General features: G+C 35.8%; 1 protein-coding gene across 1 annotated transcript in view; it reads left to right on the forward strand.

Moving 5' to 3' along the window:
* Positions 1 to 20,419, forward strand: part of GUCY1A2 (guanylate cyclase 1 soluble subunit alpha 2) — a 446,276-nt gene that overhangs the window by 283,189 nt on the left and 142,668 nt on the right. Inside the window, exon 6 of the mRNA XM_072611211.1 lies at positions 688 to 831. Within this exon, the coding sequence (XP_072467312.1) occupies positions 688 to 831 (144 nt within the window). The remainder of the gene's footprint in view (positions 1 to 687; positions 832 to 20,419) is intronic.

Genomic DNA, 20,419 nt, shown 5'->3' on the forward strand with positions numbered 1-20,419 from the left:
TTGGAGGATCTTGTAACACCTAAAGACTCATGGAAATTTCCACCTAAAGAGCCAATGGAATGGGGAAAGAAAAGGGAAGGGAATAAGCATTGATGTAGTGCCTGCTTTATCAGACTATGCTTAGCACTTAAATATCTCAGTTGACCATTAAAACAAACTTTCTAGGTAGAAGCTGACCTCCATTTTATAGCTGAGGAAACTGGAGCAAAGGTTAAGTGATTTTTGCCAAGGTCACAGAGCAGGTATCTGAGGCCAGATTTGACGTCAGGTCTTCCTGACTCCATGTCTAGCACTCTATCCACTGCTCTAGTGACTGGCCTAGCTGGCAAAAAAGGAGGCTGGCTGGATGTCATTGGTGTGCTACTGCTGATAATGGAGATGTGTCCAGCTGTAATATAATATAGATCATTCTGTTTTCCTGAGGGATGATTATATCACATTCCAATTGTTCATGGATTTAATGATTTTCAGAGGTGGTAATCATGATGAACAGCTATGGAGCCAAGATGCCAGCATTTGATTCAGCCTGTTTATAAACTTGACAATAATTACGTGCCATTGCCTAATTGCTTAATTTATTAATGTTTTGCTAAATTTTCTTGGTAATGTGTGTGATTGCAGATAAGTAATCATTTTGATGCTAGCTCATTATCATATGTTTGCATTTGATTCATCTGATTGCTGCAGGTGGAAACAATAGGCGATGCATACTGTGTTGCAGCAGGACTGCATAGGAAGAGTCTTTGCCATGCCAAGCCCATTGCCTTGATGGCCTTGAAGATGATGGAACTTTCAGAGGAGGTTCTGACACCTGATGGGAGACCAATCCAGGTAACCTGCTTAGCCACCCAATGGAATTCATTTTTACTGAAAGGAACAAGTAATGGAGCAATTCAGCTCTCAGGAGTTGCATCATGCTACCATTGAAACCAAATACAGTTAGAAATTTGCCCATAGAACTTGATGACTCTTGAAGGGTTTATGGAGTCTTTTGGTAATAAGGATAGGAGTTTGGGCCTAGAACTTGGCATCCAGGACACTCAGTCTGTAAAAGAGATGGGGCCACCTGATTTTATTTCTTCCATAGTTCTTTGTTTGTTTTTTGCATTTGAACTCTGCACTCAATCGCTTTTCCTATGGATCTTCCTGGTATAGAATTCAGGGCTAAACGTAAGTATCAATGGCAATGGAACTGTCTGACAGTGAGTTTAAATCAGTGATTTCACAACTCAGCTATTCATGGGCTATTCATCATTTTAATCAGTACTCAATGCTACATAATTTCTCTAGGAGAACATGTTGGTACTCTGGTTGTGGCGGGGGAGATGTGAGGGAACAGTGGTCTTCTTTTCTTTTTTCTTTAAACTTAAATACAAAATAAGAAAAGAAAAAAGAAACAAACTTAAATACTAAAACTAAAATAATACAAAAGAAAACAACATTGAAGTGTACATGGCAGAACATGACAGAGGATTTGAAATATACAGCATTAAATTTTCCATTGCAAGAAAGCCTATAAAATACATACTATGCATTATGTTGAGAGCTGTTTACCTTTTCTTTGCTTCCTTGTAAGCTTTCTTTTTTTCACTTCTTTTACTTTGTTCTTTTTTCCTCCCTTTCTTCCCCCCTCTTCTAAAGGCTACAACTAAGCATGGATACACATAGACACACACACATAAGCATACATATATACACACATATACATATACATTATGTATATACATATACATATACATAATATGCATATAAACATATACACACATATAGACAAATACATGTAAAGCTATACTTATATACATAAACATGCATGCACTTATATGTACATACACTTAGACTTTGATCATCATAGTCACTTGTAGACATACACATTCAAATGCATCTATGTAAGACTGCACTCTACTTATTTTCCTGAGGGTGGCTAAGCTCTTCCTTTGTAAGCTGGAGTTTTTCCACATTTCCGCAACTCAGTCTGTTCCACAACTCATCATTTCCTATACCACAGCAATATTCTTATACTGTCTAGTTGCTTTAAATAGTCCAAAATATTGTTGATAGATATGGCTGACACATCGTGTTGTTTCCCTATTTTTTCTCTTTTGATTAAATTTATTTTAACCTTAACTTTATCTGAGATCATAATTACCACCCCTGCTCCTTTTCCCCTAACAAATTCTACTTCTAATCTTTCTTTTATGTTTGTACATCTTTTCTTTCCTATCCCTCCAAACTTCACTACTTTACTTCTACTGACTACCGTGCCCTCCTATTACTTAACCTACCCCTCTTCCAAGAATCCCTCCCTTATCTTCCCATTCATATTGATTTAAACACCTTTCTATACTCTGCTTTAACCTATTCCATCACCCTCTCCTCTAAAGATCCTTTTCTTATCCTCTCTGTCCTCCTTATTCCTTTATCTTTTCATTTCTTTCTGAATTCAGAAGACTTTTATACTCTTCTTGATATATATATATACATATATATATTGTTCTTCTTAAACCCATTTCTGATGAAAGTAGGTTTCCAAAACTAACAGCCTTCCTCCCCCTTCTAATTCATCTGTGTTATCTCTTCCTCTCATACCTCATTTGTATAAGATAATTATTTTTAGCTGTTGCTAAGTGCTTTTACTTTTTAAAATCATATCATACTAATACCTACCCTCTTTCTTTTGAGCAGCCCAATTACCTATAACAATCAAAGACATATATTTTACACTTTACATACCTAAAAGGTAAAAAGTTTTTCCTTATTGAGTTCCTTGTACTTAGTCTTTTTTTTTTCCATTTCTACTTTCCCCTCTTGTTCTGATGCTTCAGGACAATTTTCTTTAATTATGTCTTGTATTATTGTATCAAGATTCTTTTTTTTCATAGCTTTAAAGTAGTCCAATTATTCTTGAGTTTTCTCTTCTTCCAGATTAGTTGTTTTTCTTATGAGATGTTTCACATTCTTAACTATTTTTTCATTCTTTGTATTTTATTTATTATTTCTTGAGGGGGCAGCTGGGTGGTGCAGTGGATAGAGCACCAGTGCAGGAGTCAGGAGGACCTGAGCTCAAATCTCACCTCCAACACTTGACACTCACTAGTTGTGTGACCTTGGGCAAGTCACTTAACCCTAATTGCCTCATCCAGGGTCATCTCCAGCCACCCTGATGAATATCTGGTCACTGAATTCATATGGCTCTGGAGGAGAAGTGAAACTGGTGACCTGCACAGCCCTCCCTCACTCAAAAGAAAGTCAAGTGCAAGTCATGTCATCATTTCTCTGATGGCATGGTCTTCCTCGGCAATGAAGGATAAACACACATACATTATTTCTTGATCTCTTCTAACTTCACTGGCTTCTCCTTGTCCAGTTCTAATTTCCAAGGAAATTTCATTTTCTTCCTTAAGATTCTGGATCTCCAGGAGAGGATTCTGGGAAGATGACTGAGTAGATAAGAAAATTCCAAGTTCTCAAGTTTCCTCCCCCCCAAAAGAGATGGAATAACACCTTAAGGCAAATATTGAGAAGTAAAAATAAATAAAAGAAGGGGAAGAACAGGAGTCCTTCTGGGACAATTGGAGAAGATCTGAAGAAAAGTTCCAGAATGAGGTCTGATCCATTTGAAGAGGAAACACTTTCAGGTTAGGTCCTAGGCCCACTTAAACAACAAGAAGCAAGTCTTGGAGTTAGCTGGTTTAGGAGGCTGCCTCAAACCCAGACACAGGAGCTTTTACTCCCAGGATAGTGAGGGATATTGGGCATCTAAGGTGAGGAACATCAAGGGAACCTCTGCTGATAAGGAATGCCAGACTCAGCTGTACTGTGGAGATATGTTTGGATGAGAAGGAACTAGCCTATGCCTAGTGAGTACAAAAGCAGTGAGATGGGGATGCTACTAGCTGTAGGCACTTATAGGAGACTGGAGATCTTGGTTCTAGTTCTAAAGCAGAGGGGAGAACTGAAAGAGGATCTGAGACCAGAGTCACAATCCTCCATATCCCAGCTCTAGAGGTGATTACAAAGACTGACCTACCACAAATTTTAAAAAATTGCATAGGTAATGGAGAAAAAAAATCAACTATAGAGAGTTACTATGGGAACAGGGAAGACTGGGGTATATTTTTAGAGGAGGATACTGAAGCAAAGAAACCCTCTTCTACCCCAAAGAGTAATATCAAGTGATCTCCTACTCAAAAAGAATTCATAGAAGAACTTAAAAAAGACTAAGAATCAAATGAGATCAAGGAAAAACTAAAAAAAAATCCAAGAAAAGCAAGAAGATTATGAAAAAGCATCAACAAAATGGAAAAAGAGATCCAGAACCATAAAGAAGAAAAAAACCCCTTGAAAATCAGAATTGGGCAAAGAGAAGCCAGCAAAGTTATAAGAGATCAAGAAATAATAAAACGAAATATAAAGAATGAATAAAATAGAAGATAATTTGAAACATGTCATAAGAAAAACAACTGATCTAGGAAAGAGATCAAGAAGAGAACATAAGAATAATTGGGCTACCTGAAAGCTATGATCAAAAAAAGAATTTTGATACAATAATACAAGAAATAATTGAAGAAAATTGTTATGAAGCATTAGAACAAGAGGGGCAAGTAGAAATAAAAAAATCTACTGATCACCTCATGAAAGAGATCCTATGAGGAAAACCCATAGGAATATCACAGTTAAATTATGAAAACCCCAGCTGAAGGATAAACTATTATGAGCAAAAAGAAAGGAAAACAATTTAAATATGGCAGCATCACAATTAGAATCAAATAAGACCACAGGTCTTGGAACATTATATTTCAAAAAGCAAACGAGCTGGCATTCTGACTGAAAATATCATACCCAGCAAATCTAAGCATAATCCTGAATGAAAAAAATAATGGACATATAATGAACTGTCAGATTGTCAGGATTTTATTTAAAAAAAACACCCACCTGAATTTAATAGATTTGACATACAAGAGCCATGAGAAAAATAAGTTACACACTAACAACAGTACAAGGAACTCAATAAGGACAGACTGTCTTCCTTTTATCTATGTCACATGTAAAACTTTATGTCTAAGATTGTTATTAGTAATTGGATACTTTAGAGGAAAGATTGAGGTACACCTCAGCATGACATGATTTTAAAAAGTAAAACTATTTGGCAACAGCTAGAAAGAGTAATGATCTTATACAAATGACGTATGAGAGCAAGATCCAACACAGAGGAATTAGAAGGGCAAGGATGGCTGTTAGTTCTGAAAATCTACCTTCATTGGGAATGGGTTAAAGAGGAAATAATATATATATATCTGGAAGAGTATAAAAGTCTTCTTAATTCAGAAATAAATAAAAAACTAGATAGTGATATAATGATATAGGGATAGTGAGGAGGAAGAGGATAAGGGAGGGATCTGTGGGGGGAGTAGAGGGAATAGGTTAAAGGGGGAGTAATAGAAAGATGTTTAGATTTAAGAGAATAGGAGGATAAGGGAGGGTTGCTTGGAGCAGGTTTAGCTTAAATAATAGGAGGGTAAGGTAGATGGCAGCAGTAAAGTAAGGGAGTTAGGAGGGATAGGAAATGAGAGATCCACAAACATAATAACAACGATTGAAAGTGGAATTTGTTAGTTAAAGTATATGTCTATGTATGTATGTATATACATATATATGTATGTATAAGTACATGTGTTTCTATATATGTATACGTACCTATACATATCAGTGCTTAATTGTAGCCTTCAGGGACTGGGGGTGCAGGAAAAAGAACAAAGTAAAAAAATGCACAGCAGAGAACAAAAGGAAACTAACAAGGAAGGAAAGAAAAGATGGACAGCTTTCTGTACAAAGCATAGTACTTATTGTATAGGCTTTCTTGAAATGGTAATTTATTGCTATATGCCGAGTCCTCTATTATGGTCTGGTGTGCACATATCATGCTTTCTTTTTCTTTTCTTATTGTATATTTAAATTTCTGTAATAAAAAAAGATTCTGGATCTTCTTTTCTAATTGGTTGATTTTCTTTTCATAATCTTGTTTTTCTTGGATTTTTCTTTTTTTTAAGTTTTTCATCAATATCTCTTTTTTGATTTTTAAAGTCTTTTTAAAGTTCTTTGAATTCTTTTTGAGTAGGTGATCATTTGACATTATTCTGTGAGGGCAAAAGGGGGATTGTTTGTTTAATATCCTCCTCTGAAGATGAACTTCAGTCTTCTCTATTCCCATGGTAATTCTCTATGGTTGGATTCTTTCTCCTTTGCCTGTTAATTTTTTTTTTTAATTTGTAGCAGTTCAATTTTTGTAATCACCTCTAGGTCTAGGGTATGGGGGATGGTGCTTCTGGTCTCAGATCCTCTTTCAGTTCTCCCCTCTGGCCTGGGACCAAGAAAGAAACCTCTACCCTGCTGTAAGTGCCCACAAGCCAGTAGTGTCTTAGCCCCACTGCTTCTGCACTCACCAGGTGGGGAAGTGCTGGTTCCTTCTCACCCATGAGAAGGTAGCACAACTGGGTCTGATGTTTCTTGTAAGCAGAGGTTCCCTTGATCTTCCTAGGCTCAGATGCCAAACGTACCTCATTGTCCCAAGGATAAAAGTTCTTATGGTTGGGGCTGAGGCAGCCTCCCAACCCAGCTAACCCCAGGGCATGCCACTTGTTTAAGTGGTCCTAGCCTGGAGGTGTTTACCCTTCACAGGAATCAAACCTTCTCCTGGGATTTTTCTTCAGATCTTCTCAGATTGTCCCAGAAATACCACTGTTCTGCCCCTACTCTAATTTTACTACTCTATGTTTACCCTGAGGTGTTATTATTATTTCATTGTGGGGAAATCTGGACAGCTTGGAATTTTCTGATCTACTCTGCCATCTTCCCAGAACTCTCCCAGAACAGTGGTTTTCTTACAGGGATTAATTCATCTACCCTCATTCAGGGTAGTAGTTAAACTATAAGTGAGCCTCAGGACGAACACAGTTCAGATCTATCGGCCACCTTCATGTAGAAAGTAATTGGAAAATAATTCAATCAGAATCGTTCAAATCTACAAATGACTTTCACATCATTTCTGCAAAGGGAGACTATTTTAAAGTTTGTTTTAGGCTGAAAGTCTATTGCCCCTAAGACTATGGTGTTTTCAAATCTAACATCCAGCTAGCCTTTTCATTTGGGCTCCTTTCCTATGTTTGCTTTTTCCTTTATAGCAGATGTAACCCATTTATTGATTTCACTAATCTAAAGTTTACTAGGATTACCTGAGAGATTCCTAGAGTACAAAGCCCTGGAAATGACAACTTCCAAAGAACTTATCAATATTTTCATTTATCAGATATAACACTATAAAACTCTGACATTATGTCCTATGAATCAGATGGTATAATTAAATCCAAAGAGGAAATTTCCATAAACATTTAATAAGGATTCAGAAAGAAAATGAAAAGTCATAAAACCACATAATAATTTTAGTTGCATCACAAATTTATAATGTTTGCATAGTATTAAGTTCTTTGCCAATTGCTAATTTGTTTCTTGGGGCTTGGTCTTTTTTTCTTTGCATTGGTTTTTCTCTCGTGTCACAGGAATGCTTCTAAACTCTGTAGCTTTACTATGAGAATGGTGTTGTGAGAGAGCTGTGGTGTTGTGATAGAGTTGATATGTAATCAGTTTTTCATTTTTCCCAGGATGCATGCTAATTCTCCAGGCTGTTTTAATTTTTTTCAGTTTTTCCAGTTGCCATAAATGACTTAAACAACTGCCCCAAACTGAAGGTCTTAGCCATGCCTCAAAAACTTTTAAACATTCCTTCATTCACGATGAGTAAAAGGGAACAACTTCCCCACATTGCACAAATATCCTACATAGCTAGAGATAAACATTTTGATATTTTTGCTTTCTCAACTTCATTGTTTTTTGCTTTTGAAAACAACCAGAACATGTGTTAAAGAATTTTACTAATGTAAGCACTTATGTAGATTATAACTCTAAAGACACTGCCATTAATCTCAGGCCAAGTCTTTAAAATCAGAGTTAAGAAGACTTAAATTCTAGAGCCTCTCGACAATCGATCCAAATGACTCAGGACTAGATAGTTGGTTAAGGTTTAACTTTTGCTAGGAGTTACCAACACTCTATTAAACTTACTAACCCAATATGATAATCATCTCTTATTCTGAAAATTCCCCATCATTCCTAGGGTCCCTTGATCTCCTGATTAGGGGATTTTCATTTTCTAAATTGCAAAATCCAGAAGAGTGGAGAAGTGAACATACCAGGAGCACATTTCCCTCCATTTAAACTAACCAGCACCTAAATTCACTGTCAAATTGCACAACCCACAGCCATCCTTTGGCCATATGTGCCAGATCTTAACAGGCTACAAAACTGTGTCATATTTAAGGGTAAACTATACTAATCTTAAAGGTTCTTTGAGCATTGAATTGAATGAAAAAATTTTCAATTTGATCCAAATGAAGTGCCTGCTATTTGCAAACTATTGTGCTAAGTAGGTCAGAGGGAGATACAATCAATTGTATCATATTAAGCATCTACCTACAGTTTAAGTGTACTGTGTTAGGTCCTGTGATGAAAAAAAATGACACCATCCCTGCCCACGAGTAGCTTATAGGGTAGTGGAGAACAATGACATGTACACAGGTGAATATAATACCAGAAGGGGAAAAAAACTAATATGATTTTAGAAAATGAATGAATCAAAATAGTTTTTGAAAGTTGAAGTTGGGACCTCACAGTTTTAGCTAGAAGGATCATTAGAGGCTTTTAACTGTAGGGTTGAAGCTCTTCCTTGAAAGGAAACAATTTTGATGATGAAAAGGGAATACATTTCAGGTACAAGAAACAGCAAGCACAGTAAGAGACAATGGGTTGATTATGGGGAATGGCTAGGTCCAGTTTAGCTTAAATGTAGAATAGGAATGATGTGAAACAAAGTTGAAAATGTAAGTTGAAGCCCTAAACACCAAACTAAGGTTAGTATTTATGTCTATATTTTATCCCATAGACAACAGGGAGCTATAGAAGATTTATAGCCAACCTTCATGGAGTTTACAATCTACTAGGGTGAAAAAAGTATGCAAACAATGAGAATAATTCAAGTCAAAATAGGATAATTGTATATATAGAAGTCAAACGTTGGCATAAGTGATTCAAGAAAGATTTGAATAATTCTGAGGAGAGAGGGAAAAAGAGGGGAAAGATTAGAAAAATTGTCATGAAACAAATTATAATTTAGTAGAAAACATGCTAGTAAGCAGAGGGCTTGAGTTTGAAGCCCAACTCTTCTACTAACCACCTGTAACAACTTTGGCAAATTGCATAACCTTTCTGGGATCTAATTTCTTCATCATTAAAATGAAAGATTGTGCTACATTCTATACATATGATATGAATATATGACCTAAGTAGAACCTGAGCTGAGTCTGGAAAGAAGGAAAAAGATTTCAAGGGATGAGAAAGTTGTGGGAAAGATACTGTATTCATTATGAATATTGTGAGCAAATGTATTAGAGATATGAGAGAGAGAGCAATACATTTTTGGTGATAAGCTGGTAATTCAATTTGGCTAAAACTAATAACATGAAATAAAGATGGAATAGGTAGATTGGAATCAAGATATAAAGGGGCCTTCAATGTCAGGTTAAGAGGTTTATTCTTTATCCTATGGGAAATGGAAAGTCATTAGAATTTTTGTACCAAGCAGTGGCTTAATCAAAGAGCTACATTAAGACACTTAGATGTTTAATGGTAAAGAGGATAGATTAAATGGCGGTGGGGGAGAGATGAGAAGCAGAACAACCAGACCATGAGAAAAGTCTAGGAGATGAAAATTCAAATGGAAAGAAGAGATGATATTGTGAAAGTATAATTGGTTTTGTAGTTTGTTTTGCACTCATTTTTACTTATATCTGACTCTTCATGACCCCATTTGAAGTTTCCTCAGCAAAGATACTCGAGTGGTTTGTCATTTCCTTCTCCAGCTCATGATACAGATGAGGAAACTGAGGCAAACAGGGTTAAATGACTTGCCCAGGGTCACATAGGTAGTAAGTATCTGAGGAGAGATTTGAAATCATGAAGATGTGTCTTCTTGACTCCAGGTTCGACACTATCCACTGTGCCACTGATTGTCCTAGGTCTTGGCAACTGATTGGATGTAGGAAGTACATGCTGTTCCTCCAACTCAGCATTCCATTTCTCCAATCTGTGCTTTTGCACTGCCTGTTCCCTATGCCTCCTCACCTCCACCACTTAATCACCCTGGATTCATTCAAGTCTGAGATCAAATCTCACCTTCTTCAATAGGCCTTTTCTGATACATTTATCTGTGAATGCCTCCACCTCTCAGATTACCTTTCATCTACATTGTATATATCTTCCATGTACCTACTAATTTTCAGCTTGTTTCACCCTGTAAAAGGGAAAGGACTATTTTTGCCTTTCTTTGTATCCCCAGCACCTAGCACACAGTGTCTGGCACATGGTGAGCTCAGAAAATGCTTTCTGATTTATTTTGTGATTGAATAGAATGTAGAAAAAAGGGCAGAAGTAAACATAGAGTTGAGGATTTGAGCTTGGCCTGGCATTGGTCACCCAGGGGAACAGTATTATCACCAACATAAATGGGGAAATTGGGATGAGTCAAACAATCCCTACACCATCAGAATTTACTCCCATCCCTAAAGGGTGGGTCATATCATCAGTCTCTGATGTCTCCTCTCTGGTTCCTGGAATCTTAACTCCCTACTCCCCACTTAGACCTTCCCTACCAGGATTCATACCTCCTTGGATTCCACGATGTGGCCTGGGTGATAGAATTTTTTCTCAATTGCTTGTTCAGGACTTTCATCTCACAGATTCGTCTTCTTTCCCTTCCTCAACCACAAGCTACATTCTCTGTTCCCAGGACTACATTTCTCAGGGACTTCCCTCAAAGGATCTTATTTCTGTTGTTCATTGTGTAGGTTGTTTTTAATATAGTACTGACATTTCTTTATTCCTCCTGAAGAAGACTAGAGAAGCAACTGGTCATTCTTACAGCCCAGCAACCAGTAGTTCATGTTAATCCTGCTCTCACAGTAAAATTCTTCAGCAATAGCTACATAGCAGTAGTATGAGTCTATGTGTACATGTGACAATCCTCAAAGAAGAGAACATAACTTATATGCATAGCTTGCCCCTTTAGTCTCCATCCCATTCCTGACTCATTGAAAATTTAATAGTGCATGTTAATGAATTACAACCTGCTACTGCTCCAGGAACTTGGGCCCTGAGAACTTCCTGCTGTTTGGACTCGTTGTATTCACCTGGAAATGCTAGAACATTTGAGACACCTTCCAGGCTAATATGTCCAGTACACCCATACAGAGTCTCCCACCAGCTCTTTGCCAGCTTGGTTTAGACCTTGAATCACATGCATATTGGAGAGTTCTGACTGTGGTTCACCCCAGTGGAGCCTGTAGACTGTTCTAGGGTCTTTGTATTGTGACTAAACTGGCAAAGGATTGTCCCTTTACAAAAGTAACTAAGACATAATAAGGTGATGGTTGGTAAAATAGATGTTACCTTAAGATCCTGATTTAACATGGGTTTTTCAGAGAACGGTCACTTCCTACTTCTCTGTTGCTAGTGGATTTGCTGACTGTAGACTTATATTCTTGGTTCTGAAACTTTAAGGAATCAGGAATTACAGACTGTAGTTTCAAAGGAGTATGGGACCAGCTAGCATTTTAAAACTAAGTTCATTTCTGTTCTGGCTTACAGAACCTTAACAACCATTACCACACCTATTGTTTCCCCAAGAAGTTCAATTTCTATCGCTCCCTGTTTTAAACTCAGTGATCTTGTTCCCCTTAACTCTGTATTGTCATCCTTGTAATCTAGTAACCAAGGAATATCACTCCTCAATGTCCACTCCCTTCTCCCATTGGTCAGTTCTTCCTAATGCCTCCATTTTTGTGGAGGGGCTTCACAATGCCTGCTTGCTTATCCCCCTGTCTTAACATTTCTAGACTTCAGATCCATACCCCCACTTTTCAGAAGTTGTCTTCATCCATTAGAATATAAGCTCCTTGAGGGCAGTGACTTTGTTTTTACTTTTATTTGTATCTTTAACATTTGACACTGTCCCTGAAATGTAATAAGTGCTTAATAAAAGTTTGTTTCCTTCTTTTCTTCCTTTGGCTCATTCAGTGGTAAGAGTACTAGATTAGGAATCAGAAGACTTGGTTTCAAATCCTGGTTTTGAAATTATATCTGGGACTTAATGCAAGATATTTAACCCCTTTGGCTTTAGTTTGTTCATCAGTAAAATGAAGAAGTGGACTACGTGACCTCTGAGGTCTCTTCTAGTGATAAATCTATGATCCTTTATTTTTCACCCCATAGTTGGAAGCAACGGACCCTCCAACCTCAAGATCACATTCCCTAGGAAATCTGTAGTTGAGAGGAACTGCCATTGGGCCATTCCTTGGACCCTTTTCTCTTTGCATTATACCTTCCAGGAATTTACCCATGAGGAACATCCTGTTGATGGCAATTTGTGGTCATGGGAGAGTGGATAGGTTTTAGGGAAAAGTTGTTGTATTCAGCATTGGACATACTAAATATGAGGCAAATCAGTCAATTGGAGATGTCCAAAGGCAGTTGGAGATGAAGTTTGGGGAAAAATTTAAGGTTAAAGATGGAAACGCAAGAGAAATTTGTATGCAGATGACTACAGAAGCCATGGTGGATAAGTTAATCAGGAGAACAGTACATGGAAGGAAAAGGAGAGTATCTGGGGCAGATCCTTGAGGGATACTCATCCTTTAGGGAGAGTAGGTGGGGGGGGAGGGAGACTTCTCAATTGTTTTTTTTTTTTTTTTAGAAATGATTAAGATTCTTAAAGGTCAAAGATTCTTAGGCCTGAAGGGAACTTAAAAACCATTTCCTGCACTCCCTTATTTTGTATATGAGGAAACTGAGGTCCAGAGAGGCAAAATGATTAATTGGAAATCATATCATTAGTGACAGAGCCTGGGCCATATCCTCAATTCTCTGACTCCAGTCCTCTTTCTATCCCAAAACCCTATCCCTGGATTATGCCCATTCTTTGGTTGAAGCACTAAATGTACAGAGCAGCTTCTAAAATATATTTTACAGAAAAGATGAAAGACCATTTTCCTGCCACCTATCTTTCTGAAAAATATTAAGTTAAGGGACACTCTTGCCATGATGTCCAAATGTCTAATTTTTTACTCTGATTTGTGGTTATTTTAGAAAGACTTTCTGTGCATTTTATCATGACCATATAAATTCAAATCAACCTCATTAGTTGAAAAATCAGTATATTTAATAAAGTGGGACAATTGCCACAGTTAGAATGTGAAATAGAGTTAAAAGACAATATGTAATCATATTGTAATACTAATGTGCTTGACAATTTCAATTGCAATCAGCAAAAATGCTTTGAATTTCTATTAAACACCTTATGTAGACATTGAAGCTTTCTATCATGAATTACATATAATGTGATTAATTAAATTGTAGCTCATTAAACTTCAGCATTCACTAATGAGCTGATAGAGGTATTTTTTTTAAGATTATAAAGTAATTATTCCCAAATTACTTTTTCCATAGCCACAAAGACAACATGATTATTATTTATAGGAATTTCCTTTCCAGCAATATTTATAATGCTCAACCATCCCTCTGAGGTTATAGCTTAAAACTATTTAGAAATGATTAACTAATTGTTTAATCATTTGATTAGTTTTCAGTGATTTATTTAATGTTTGTGGAATTTCAAATAGTACACATTTGTTTGCTTCCTTGAGATCTCAACTCTAGAATTGATAGCTACGAAGAAGACGGTGCATAAATGAATTTTAAGAAATGCCATGTACCATTTTGGTCTAGACCTGTGATTTTAGCAGTGTAAAGTTTCCAGTGTGGAAGTTCTCATCACTGATGCAGATTTGCAATTTATCTATATCTTAAAATATTTATAGAAAGTACCCTGGGACACAGTAAGAGCAAGCAAAGTGGGATTGTTTTTGTTGTTTTCTTTTTGGAATTCAGTTTCCCAGGCTCAGGCTAAATTGTGAGCATCTGTTGGCTCAGTCTCCTTTGAGCACCATTAGTTCACACCTGTACTGAGTCACTTTTGTGCCTACTGACTGTGAGCCAATCAGGAGCTGAGTCTTTGTTATGTATGTATACTCTGAAGCGAGGCTGTGCTTTGGGGCTGACTCTTTGTAAGAAGGTTTGTGTGCCAGATGAGACTCTGGGTAGCCATTAAGGAGCCCCCCATCCCTGGCTTTGAAAACCCAGATATTGATGCTTCGCTCTCTGGTAGCTAGCTATGTATGTATGTAATGGTCAAAAAATTGGAGCTGTCTGTTGATCTGTGATGTATGCATTGCTTATAGTCAGACACTTAGAAGCCCTGGATGTTGGTCTTTGTTTCTCTACTTGTATTTTCTCTATATTTTCTGAATGTAATTAAAAAGGATTGCTGACCCCTTAAAAAGGTATCATTCCTAGTAAAGCAGATCAAAGAATCTGTGCTAATAGTCATCTTTGGTATGCCTATATAGATGCTGGAAGCTTTTTATGTGACTTGTCCATGAACACAAAGATAATATTATCAAGAGTGGAATTTGAACCCTGATAACACTAATTCATGATCCTTTGCTTTCATTCTCTATAGTAATAATAGTTAACACTCACAGTCCACTTTAAGGTTTGCAAAGTGCTTTTGTATATGTTATTCCATTTGGTCTTCACAACAACCCTGTGAGGTGATGCTATTATGATCCCCACTTTACGGTGGAGGATATGACTTGAGTCCTGGAGAGGCCCAGGTCACATAGCTATTAAGTATCTGAGGCAGGATTTCAACTCAAGTCTTCCTGATCCTACTTCTACTGTTCTAACTATTATGCCACAGAGCTGCCTTAATAGATTCATTTTTGTGGACTTCATTCTCTCTTTCCATAAACTTTCCCTGTTTCTGTAGCAGGAACTTTTAGAAGCCAGGTTACTTTTCCAGGTGCTCTCGTCAACTGTTAGTTTTATTCCTATGCTAATTAAAAATACTTATAAATAGTATCTTACAGAATCTACATGTAGATTTATTTCATTATAGTTTTTATGTTTGTTAAGAACTTTTGACATGATTCAAATGTACATTTTTTAAAAATCACATAAATTATTCATTCAGTAGGACTCAGTAGTAGACTTCTACTAGAGAAATTGCATCATGGTATTCTCTTTTGTGACTAAAGATTGCCAGTATAATTTTGATCATCCTCCTTGAAGTTGGTACAGAGAGAATGGTTCAAAAGTGTCAATGGATTGATACATGCTATTATCACTTATGAGAAAAATGACTCAAATAATTTTTCCTAGTGGTGGTAGATTTTCTCAGAAATTTTTTGTGTATATATGTGTATCTACATATTTATATAGATACACACATATATACACATAGATATGCATACACATATGCATATATATGTATATATACATATATGCTTATATGCATATTATGTATACATGTATGTATGTTTCTGTATATATGTATTATGCACATATATACATACTTGCAGATGTACATATATATATGTATGTACATACACATATACCAATTGTGTATACAGAATATATATCTACATTTTCTACATATACATATATCTACATCTGCTAGCACAATCACAGATTGAAAATAATTTTGAAATAGAAAATACAGACATAAACACACTTTCATTTTGCAATGTAAAAGCAAGTATTTTGTTTTTAATTAGTATATATTCTTTGTAAATAAAATTTGGAGCCATATTTTCTACCTTGGGAAGTGGTGGATTCTTCCTCCTTGCAGGTCTTCAAACTAAAGATGAATGACAACTTGCTGAATACAGTAGTGGGAATTCTTTTTTTTTTTTTTGATATAGGTCAGACTAAATGGACATTGAGGTCCCTTCTAACTCTAAAATTCTGTCATTCCACCATTCTTACTATTTAAGATAGTGTTTTAAGCTATTGCATTTGACCTCAAAGAGTTAATGCAGATTTCAAATGTATTAAATTTACTCAGCTTAGCCTTTCACCAGAAATAATTTTACATTCATTAATCTAAGTGTGCATATATGACTTGTCTGAGTATTTGTCAACCATTCAATCAAACAGGAATTATATTGAGCAAAACATGAAATGCTCTTTCAAAAATATTCAATAAATTTCTAAGGTGTTATTTTTCTTATTTGAATTATTGTGACCAATTCAGTGACAAGTATGTTGAAATTAAAAATGAGATCTTTTATTGCCAATAGCTGGAATTGTTAGAATTATGACAGATCTTGACAGATAACATGGCATAATTGTATTTTTATCTCAAGCCCCATCATAGTATTTTGTATATAACAGGCACTTCATAAATGATTCTTGAGTGAGGGAGTAAAAATATGTAATGTATAAAGAAATTTCATGAATGTCAAATGAAAAGAAATATATTTTTTTTTCATTCTAGAAAGTAGATTTTATTAACTCTGGTGTGTTATCTTCTATAAATAAAAGACATTACTACTTTTTAATAATAGAGTGGGGACAGAGAGGAAACACACACACACACACAATAAAGCCTTATTTGGAGGTTACTTATCTGGCAATCTCAACTATCTGTAAAATAGTCAAGAGTCAGAAAGTAAGCAGAACAATCCTTCTAGGTACTATATCTTTGCCTGCATCCTTCCTAAAATGTGACTCCCAGAAATTAGTGCAATATTCCAGATATAGTCCCACAGGGGCAGGGTATATTGAGACTGGGACCATTACCTCGCTCATTCTAGATGCTTGACTTTCTTAATGGGAATCTATGTGATACAGTCCATAGAGAACTGGACTTGGAATCGGGAAGACCTGCAATCATACCTGACACAGGCACTTGTTATAACTATGTGATATTAACAAGTCACTTTAACTCTCTCTGTCCCTCAGTTTCCTCATCTATAAAATGGAGATAATAGAGGGTTTTAGTGAGTATCTGCTGAGATTATCCATGCAGTGTGCATATATATAAAGTACTATATACATTTATGTATATCTTAGCTGTTCATTCAACTTAAGATCACACTGACATTTTTGGCTGCCATGTCGTATTACTGACTCATTGAGTTTGCCTCCCATTAAGTCCCACAGGTCCTTTTCCATGCAGACTTTTTTCATGCATACTACTGTCAGTCACTCCTTCCTCATCTTGACACATTTTTTTTTTATTTCCCCAGTAGCACTTTACATTTATTTATATTCAATTTAACTTTCTCATACTTTTTCTTAGAGTCAGAGTTTTGTGTCTTCTACAAATATGATGCACATACCTTCTATTGTTTAATCTGAGCCCTAATTAAAATGGTGAACAGAACAGAACAACCCACAAGATCCCTGGGGCACTCTACTATAGCCTGCCATTCAACTTGACATAGATCCATTGATAATTCTTTATACTCCTGTCAAGCTACACAAAATTATATGCCCTCTGGAATCTTCTTACCTCTACCTTTGCTCAGGTTCTTCTCTCTGCCTCTGTTTCTTATGAAGCACAAGACTCTACAATTTTTTGGACTGTTAAATATCCAGAATGATGACTCAGTAATCAAAAAAAAAGATTAATTTGTGTTCTTCATCATCCATATTTAAAAGCTGGGAAGTGTGGTATCCTTTTTAAAAGGCTTGGCATTCAAAATTATTGTTTATAATTTTTCATATATACAAAAGAGATAAATTTTAGTTATTTGGAAAACTATATATGTGTAATACCTTTTCCTCTCCTGTTGAGGCAGCTAGGCAGCAGAAAAATGATGGGCCTATAGTTAGGAAAACCTGAGTTCAAACCTGGATTCAGACGCTTACTACCTGTGTGACCTTGGGTAACTCACTTAATCTCTGTCTGCCTCAGTTTATTCAACTATAAAATGGGGGAAATAATAGCACCTACTTTTCAGGGTTTTTGTGAGGGTCAAACAACATGATATTTGTAATGTGCTTAGCACAGTGCCTGGCATAAAGGAAGCATGACATAAATGCTTATTCACTTCCTTCTTTGCATCACTGAATGAATTAGGTATTTGATGTTCCACCAATGGAAACACTGAAATTACTTAAGAGAATGAGGGGCTCTACCAATCTTTTTTCTGTATGACTTACTATTTCTCTATCAAAATTTCCCACTTAAATGTAATTGGGGAAATAGTAATATATTGATTTAAAACTCCTCTGCTCATTACATCTAATAGGGCACTATTTGATTTACAGTTTTGCATTTCATCTCTTATTATCTCTTTATACATGTGAATATAAGATTCAATTTCATAGCTAGACTTAATCTTACAGCATTTTTAATAACTGTACAAAGCTTTGCTATCCGAAGATTTCATCCCACATCTCTTAATGAAGTATAACTGATTTATGAAATTTGAGCATTGTTCTTATGCATAGTATTTTAAGCTATAGGAGACATGTTCATGAAGAAAACTTATTGCTATTTAGCTTTTATTTTACATCATCATTGGCTATTATATTGTTATATAAAATTTGTAATATTTTTGGTATGCAGAAAAATAGCTTTCCAGGAAGACTTTTTCCTGAGTATTTTCATCAAACAAATTTTTTTAGGGAGGTATTCTCTAAAATGGTTTACATATTTTTGCAATAGGATTAAGAGGCATTATTAGGTTAGTGGAAGGAGAAACAAAACAGAAGGATGGGAAGGAAAAGTAAGCTAATTTGCATAGAACTGCTAAAACAAACTAAAATTATGCAGCTCGAAGTTTTGCAGCAGAATTTATGTCTTACATATTTTCAGAATCCCAAACGTTCTGAAATGTGTTATTGAACACAGACATCTGTTAAATGTTTTATGTGTTAAATATTAGCAAAATAAGGAATAAGTGCTTCCTAAAAATAGCCTTGCTACTGCTTTCATTTTAGTCTGTGTTCTTCTAGTTTTTATGTGCAAATACAGTCTTACATAGAAGCCAGAAGTAAAGGTGAAGACTGACTCAGACCAATTGTAGGTGACCATGATTTATGTGCCATATGACTGAGATGGCTGGAGTTCTTCAAATGAAAAAAGAACTTTGCCTGACAAATTTTAATGGCTGGATTAGCCATTAAGATACCATTGTATTAATATAGTCAAGATAGGGACTTGGCTCCCTATCTTTTGGTATATTGCCTTTCTCTATTGACATGAGGGAAAAAGTCTTTTTATTACAAGTTTGACTCAGTCTCTTTTTAAGGGTTAACTATTGGAAACACACACATACCAATATCAGCAGCAGTGTCTTCCAATATGGAAGACAGTATAATGACAGGATGTCTGTACGTGAAGCATACTTTTTTTTAAAACAAGCAAAAATACACACACATATTTGAAGAAATGTGTTTTAGCCTTGTGTGTATGCATGTATATGTTTGTATGTATATATATTATTTTTGCCTCATAATTTAATACCTTGTTCTAAGTTATAACAAAAAGATATGGAAAGCAGGTAATTTTATGAGGTAGTATATAATAACATAACGCCCTGCAAAATGGTGGAGTTCATTTTTTGATGAGAAGGAATTGTACATGTGATTTTATTAGTTCAAGGAATTCCTATTGTGGAAATGTCCTCCATTAACTTCTTTTTAGCTTAAAATCTTAGAAAGTTGCCTGTATTCACTGAGAGGTTACTTCATAGTAACTTCATGGTCACATAGCTAGTCTATGGCAGAGGTAGCACTGGAACCCAGGTCTTCTTGGTTCCAAAGTCAACCTTTTACTACATTATACTTCTTCTCTAGGACATAGCATAGAGAAATGAAACAACATATGTTGAACCATTCATTCAGGGATTTTGTATTTCTTGGTTAGCATTCTTCATTGTTTTTATACCATTTATAACGTTTCCTTCCCTGAAGCTAAACTTTTATTTTGTTGCAGGAAAAAGCTGGGATTTTAACCACCTAAGTCAACAATGTTGGCACTGATAAATTAAATGCTACACAATTCTCTTTTAGACTTATCCTGGGATGCTCATGTCCACAGCATCATGTTAGATTTTAAGCATCTGGGATGTTACTGTAACATTCTTTGGACAATAGGTTCCTAGTAACTGTTTTACCTAAGGTCTAAATTTCTCTTTGCAAGTTTGTGATATGTCCTTTTGCAGATCAGATGACTCTAAATGAGAAATTGCCATATTGTGTCCAAAGATCCAATCTGCAGGTAAATTTTCAGTATTAAGAAACTGCATTTTCATCAGTCACTTTTTGTGTGTTAATCAGAAGTTATCAGCTATTATAAAAAAAAAGGATAGGCAAACTTCATTTAATTCAGGTTCCTGTTCATTTCGAAGCTGCAATTCAGATAAGAGTCAAGTTATCCTGTACAAGTTATCCCATTCCCAAT

The sequence above is a fragment of the Notamacropus eugenii genome, chromosome 5 (assembly GCF_028372415.1).
Source record: "Notamacropus eugenii isolate mMacEug1 chromosome 5, mMacEug1.pri_v2, whole genome shotgun sequence".
NCBI lineage: Eukaryota > Metazoa > Chordata > Mammalia > Diprotodontia > Macropodidae > Notamacropus > Notamacropus eugenii.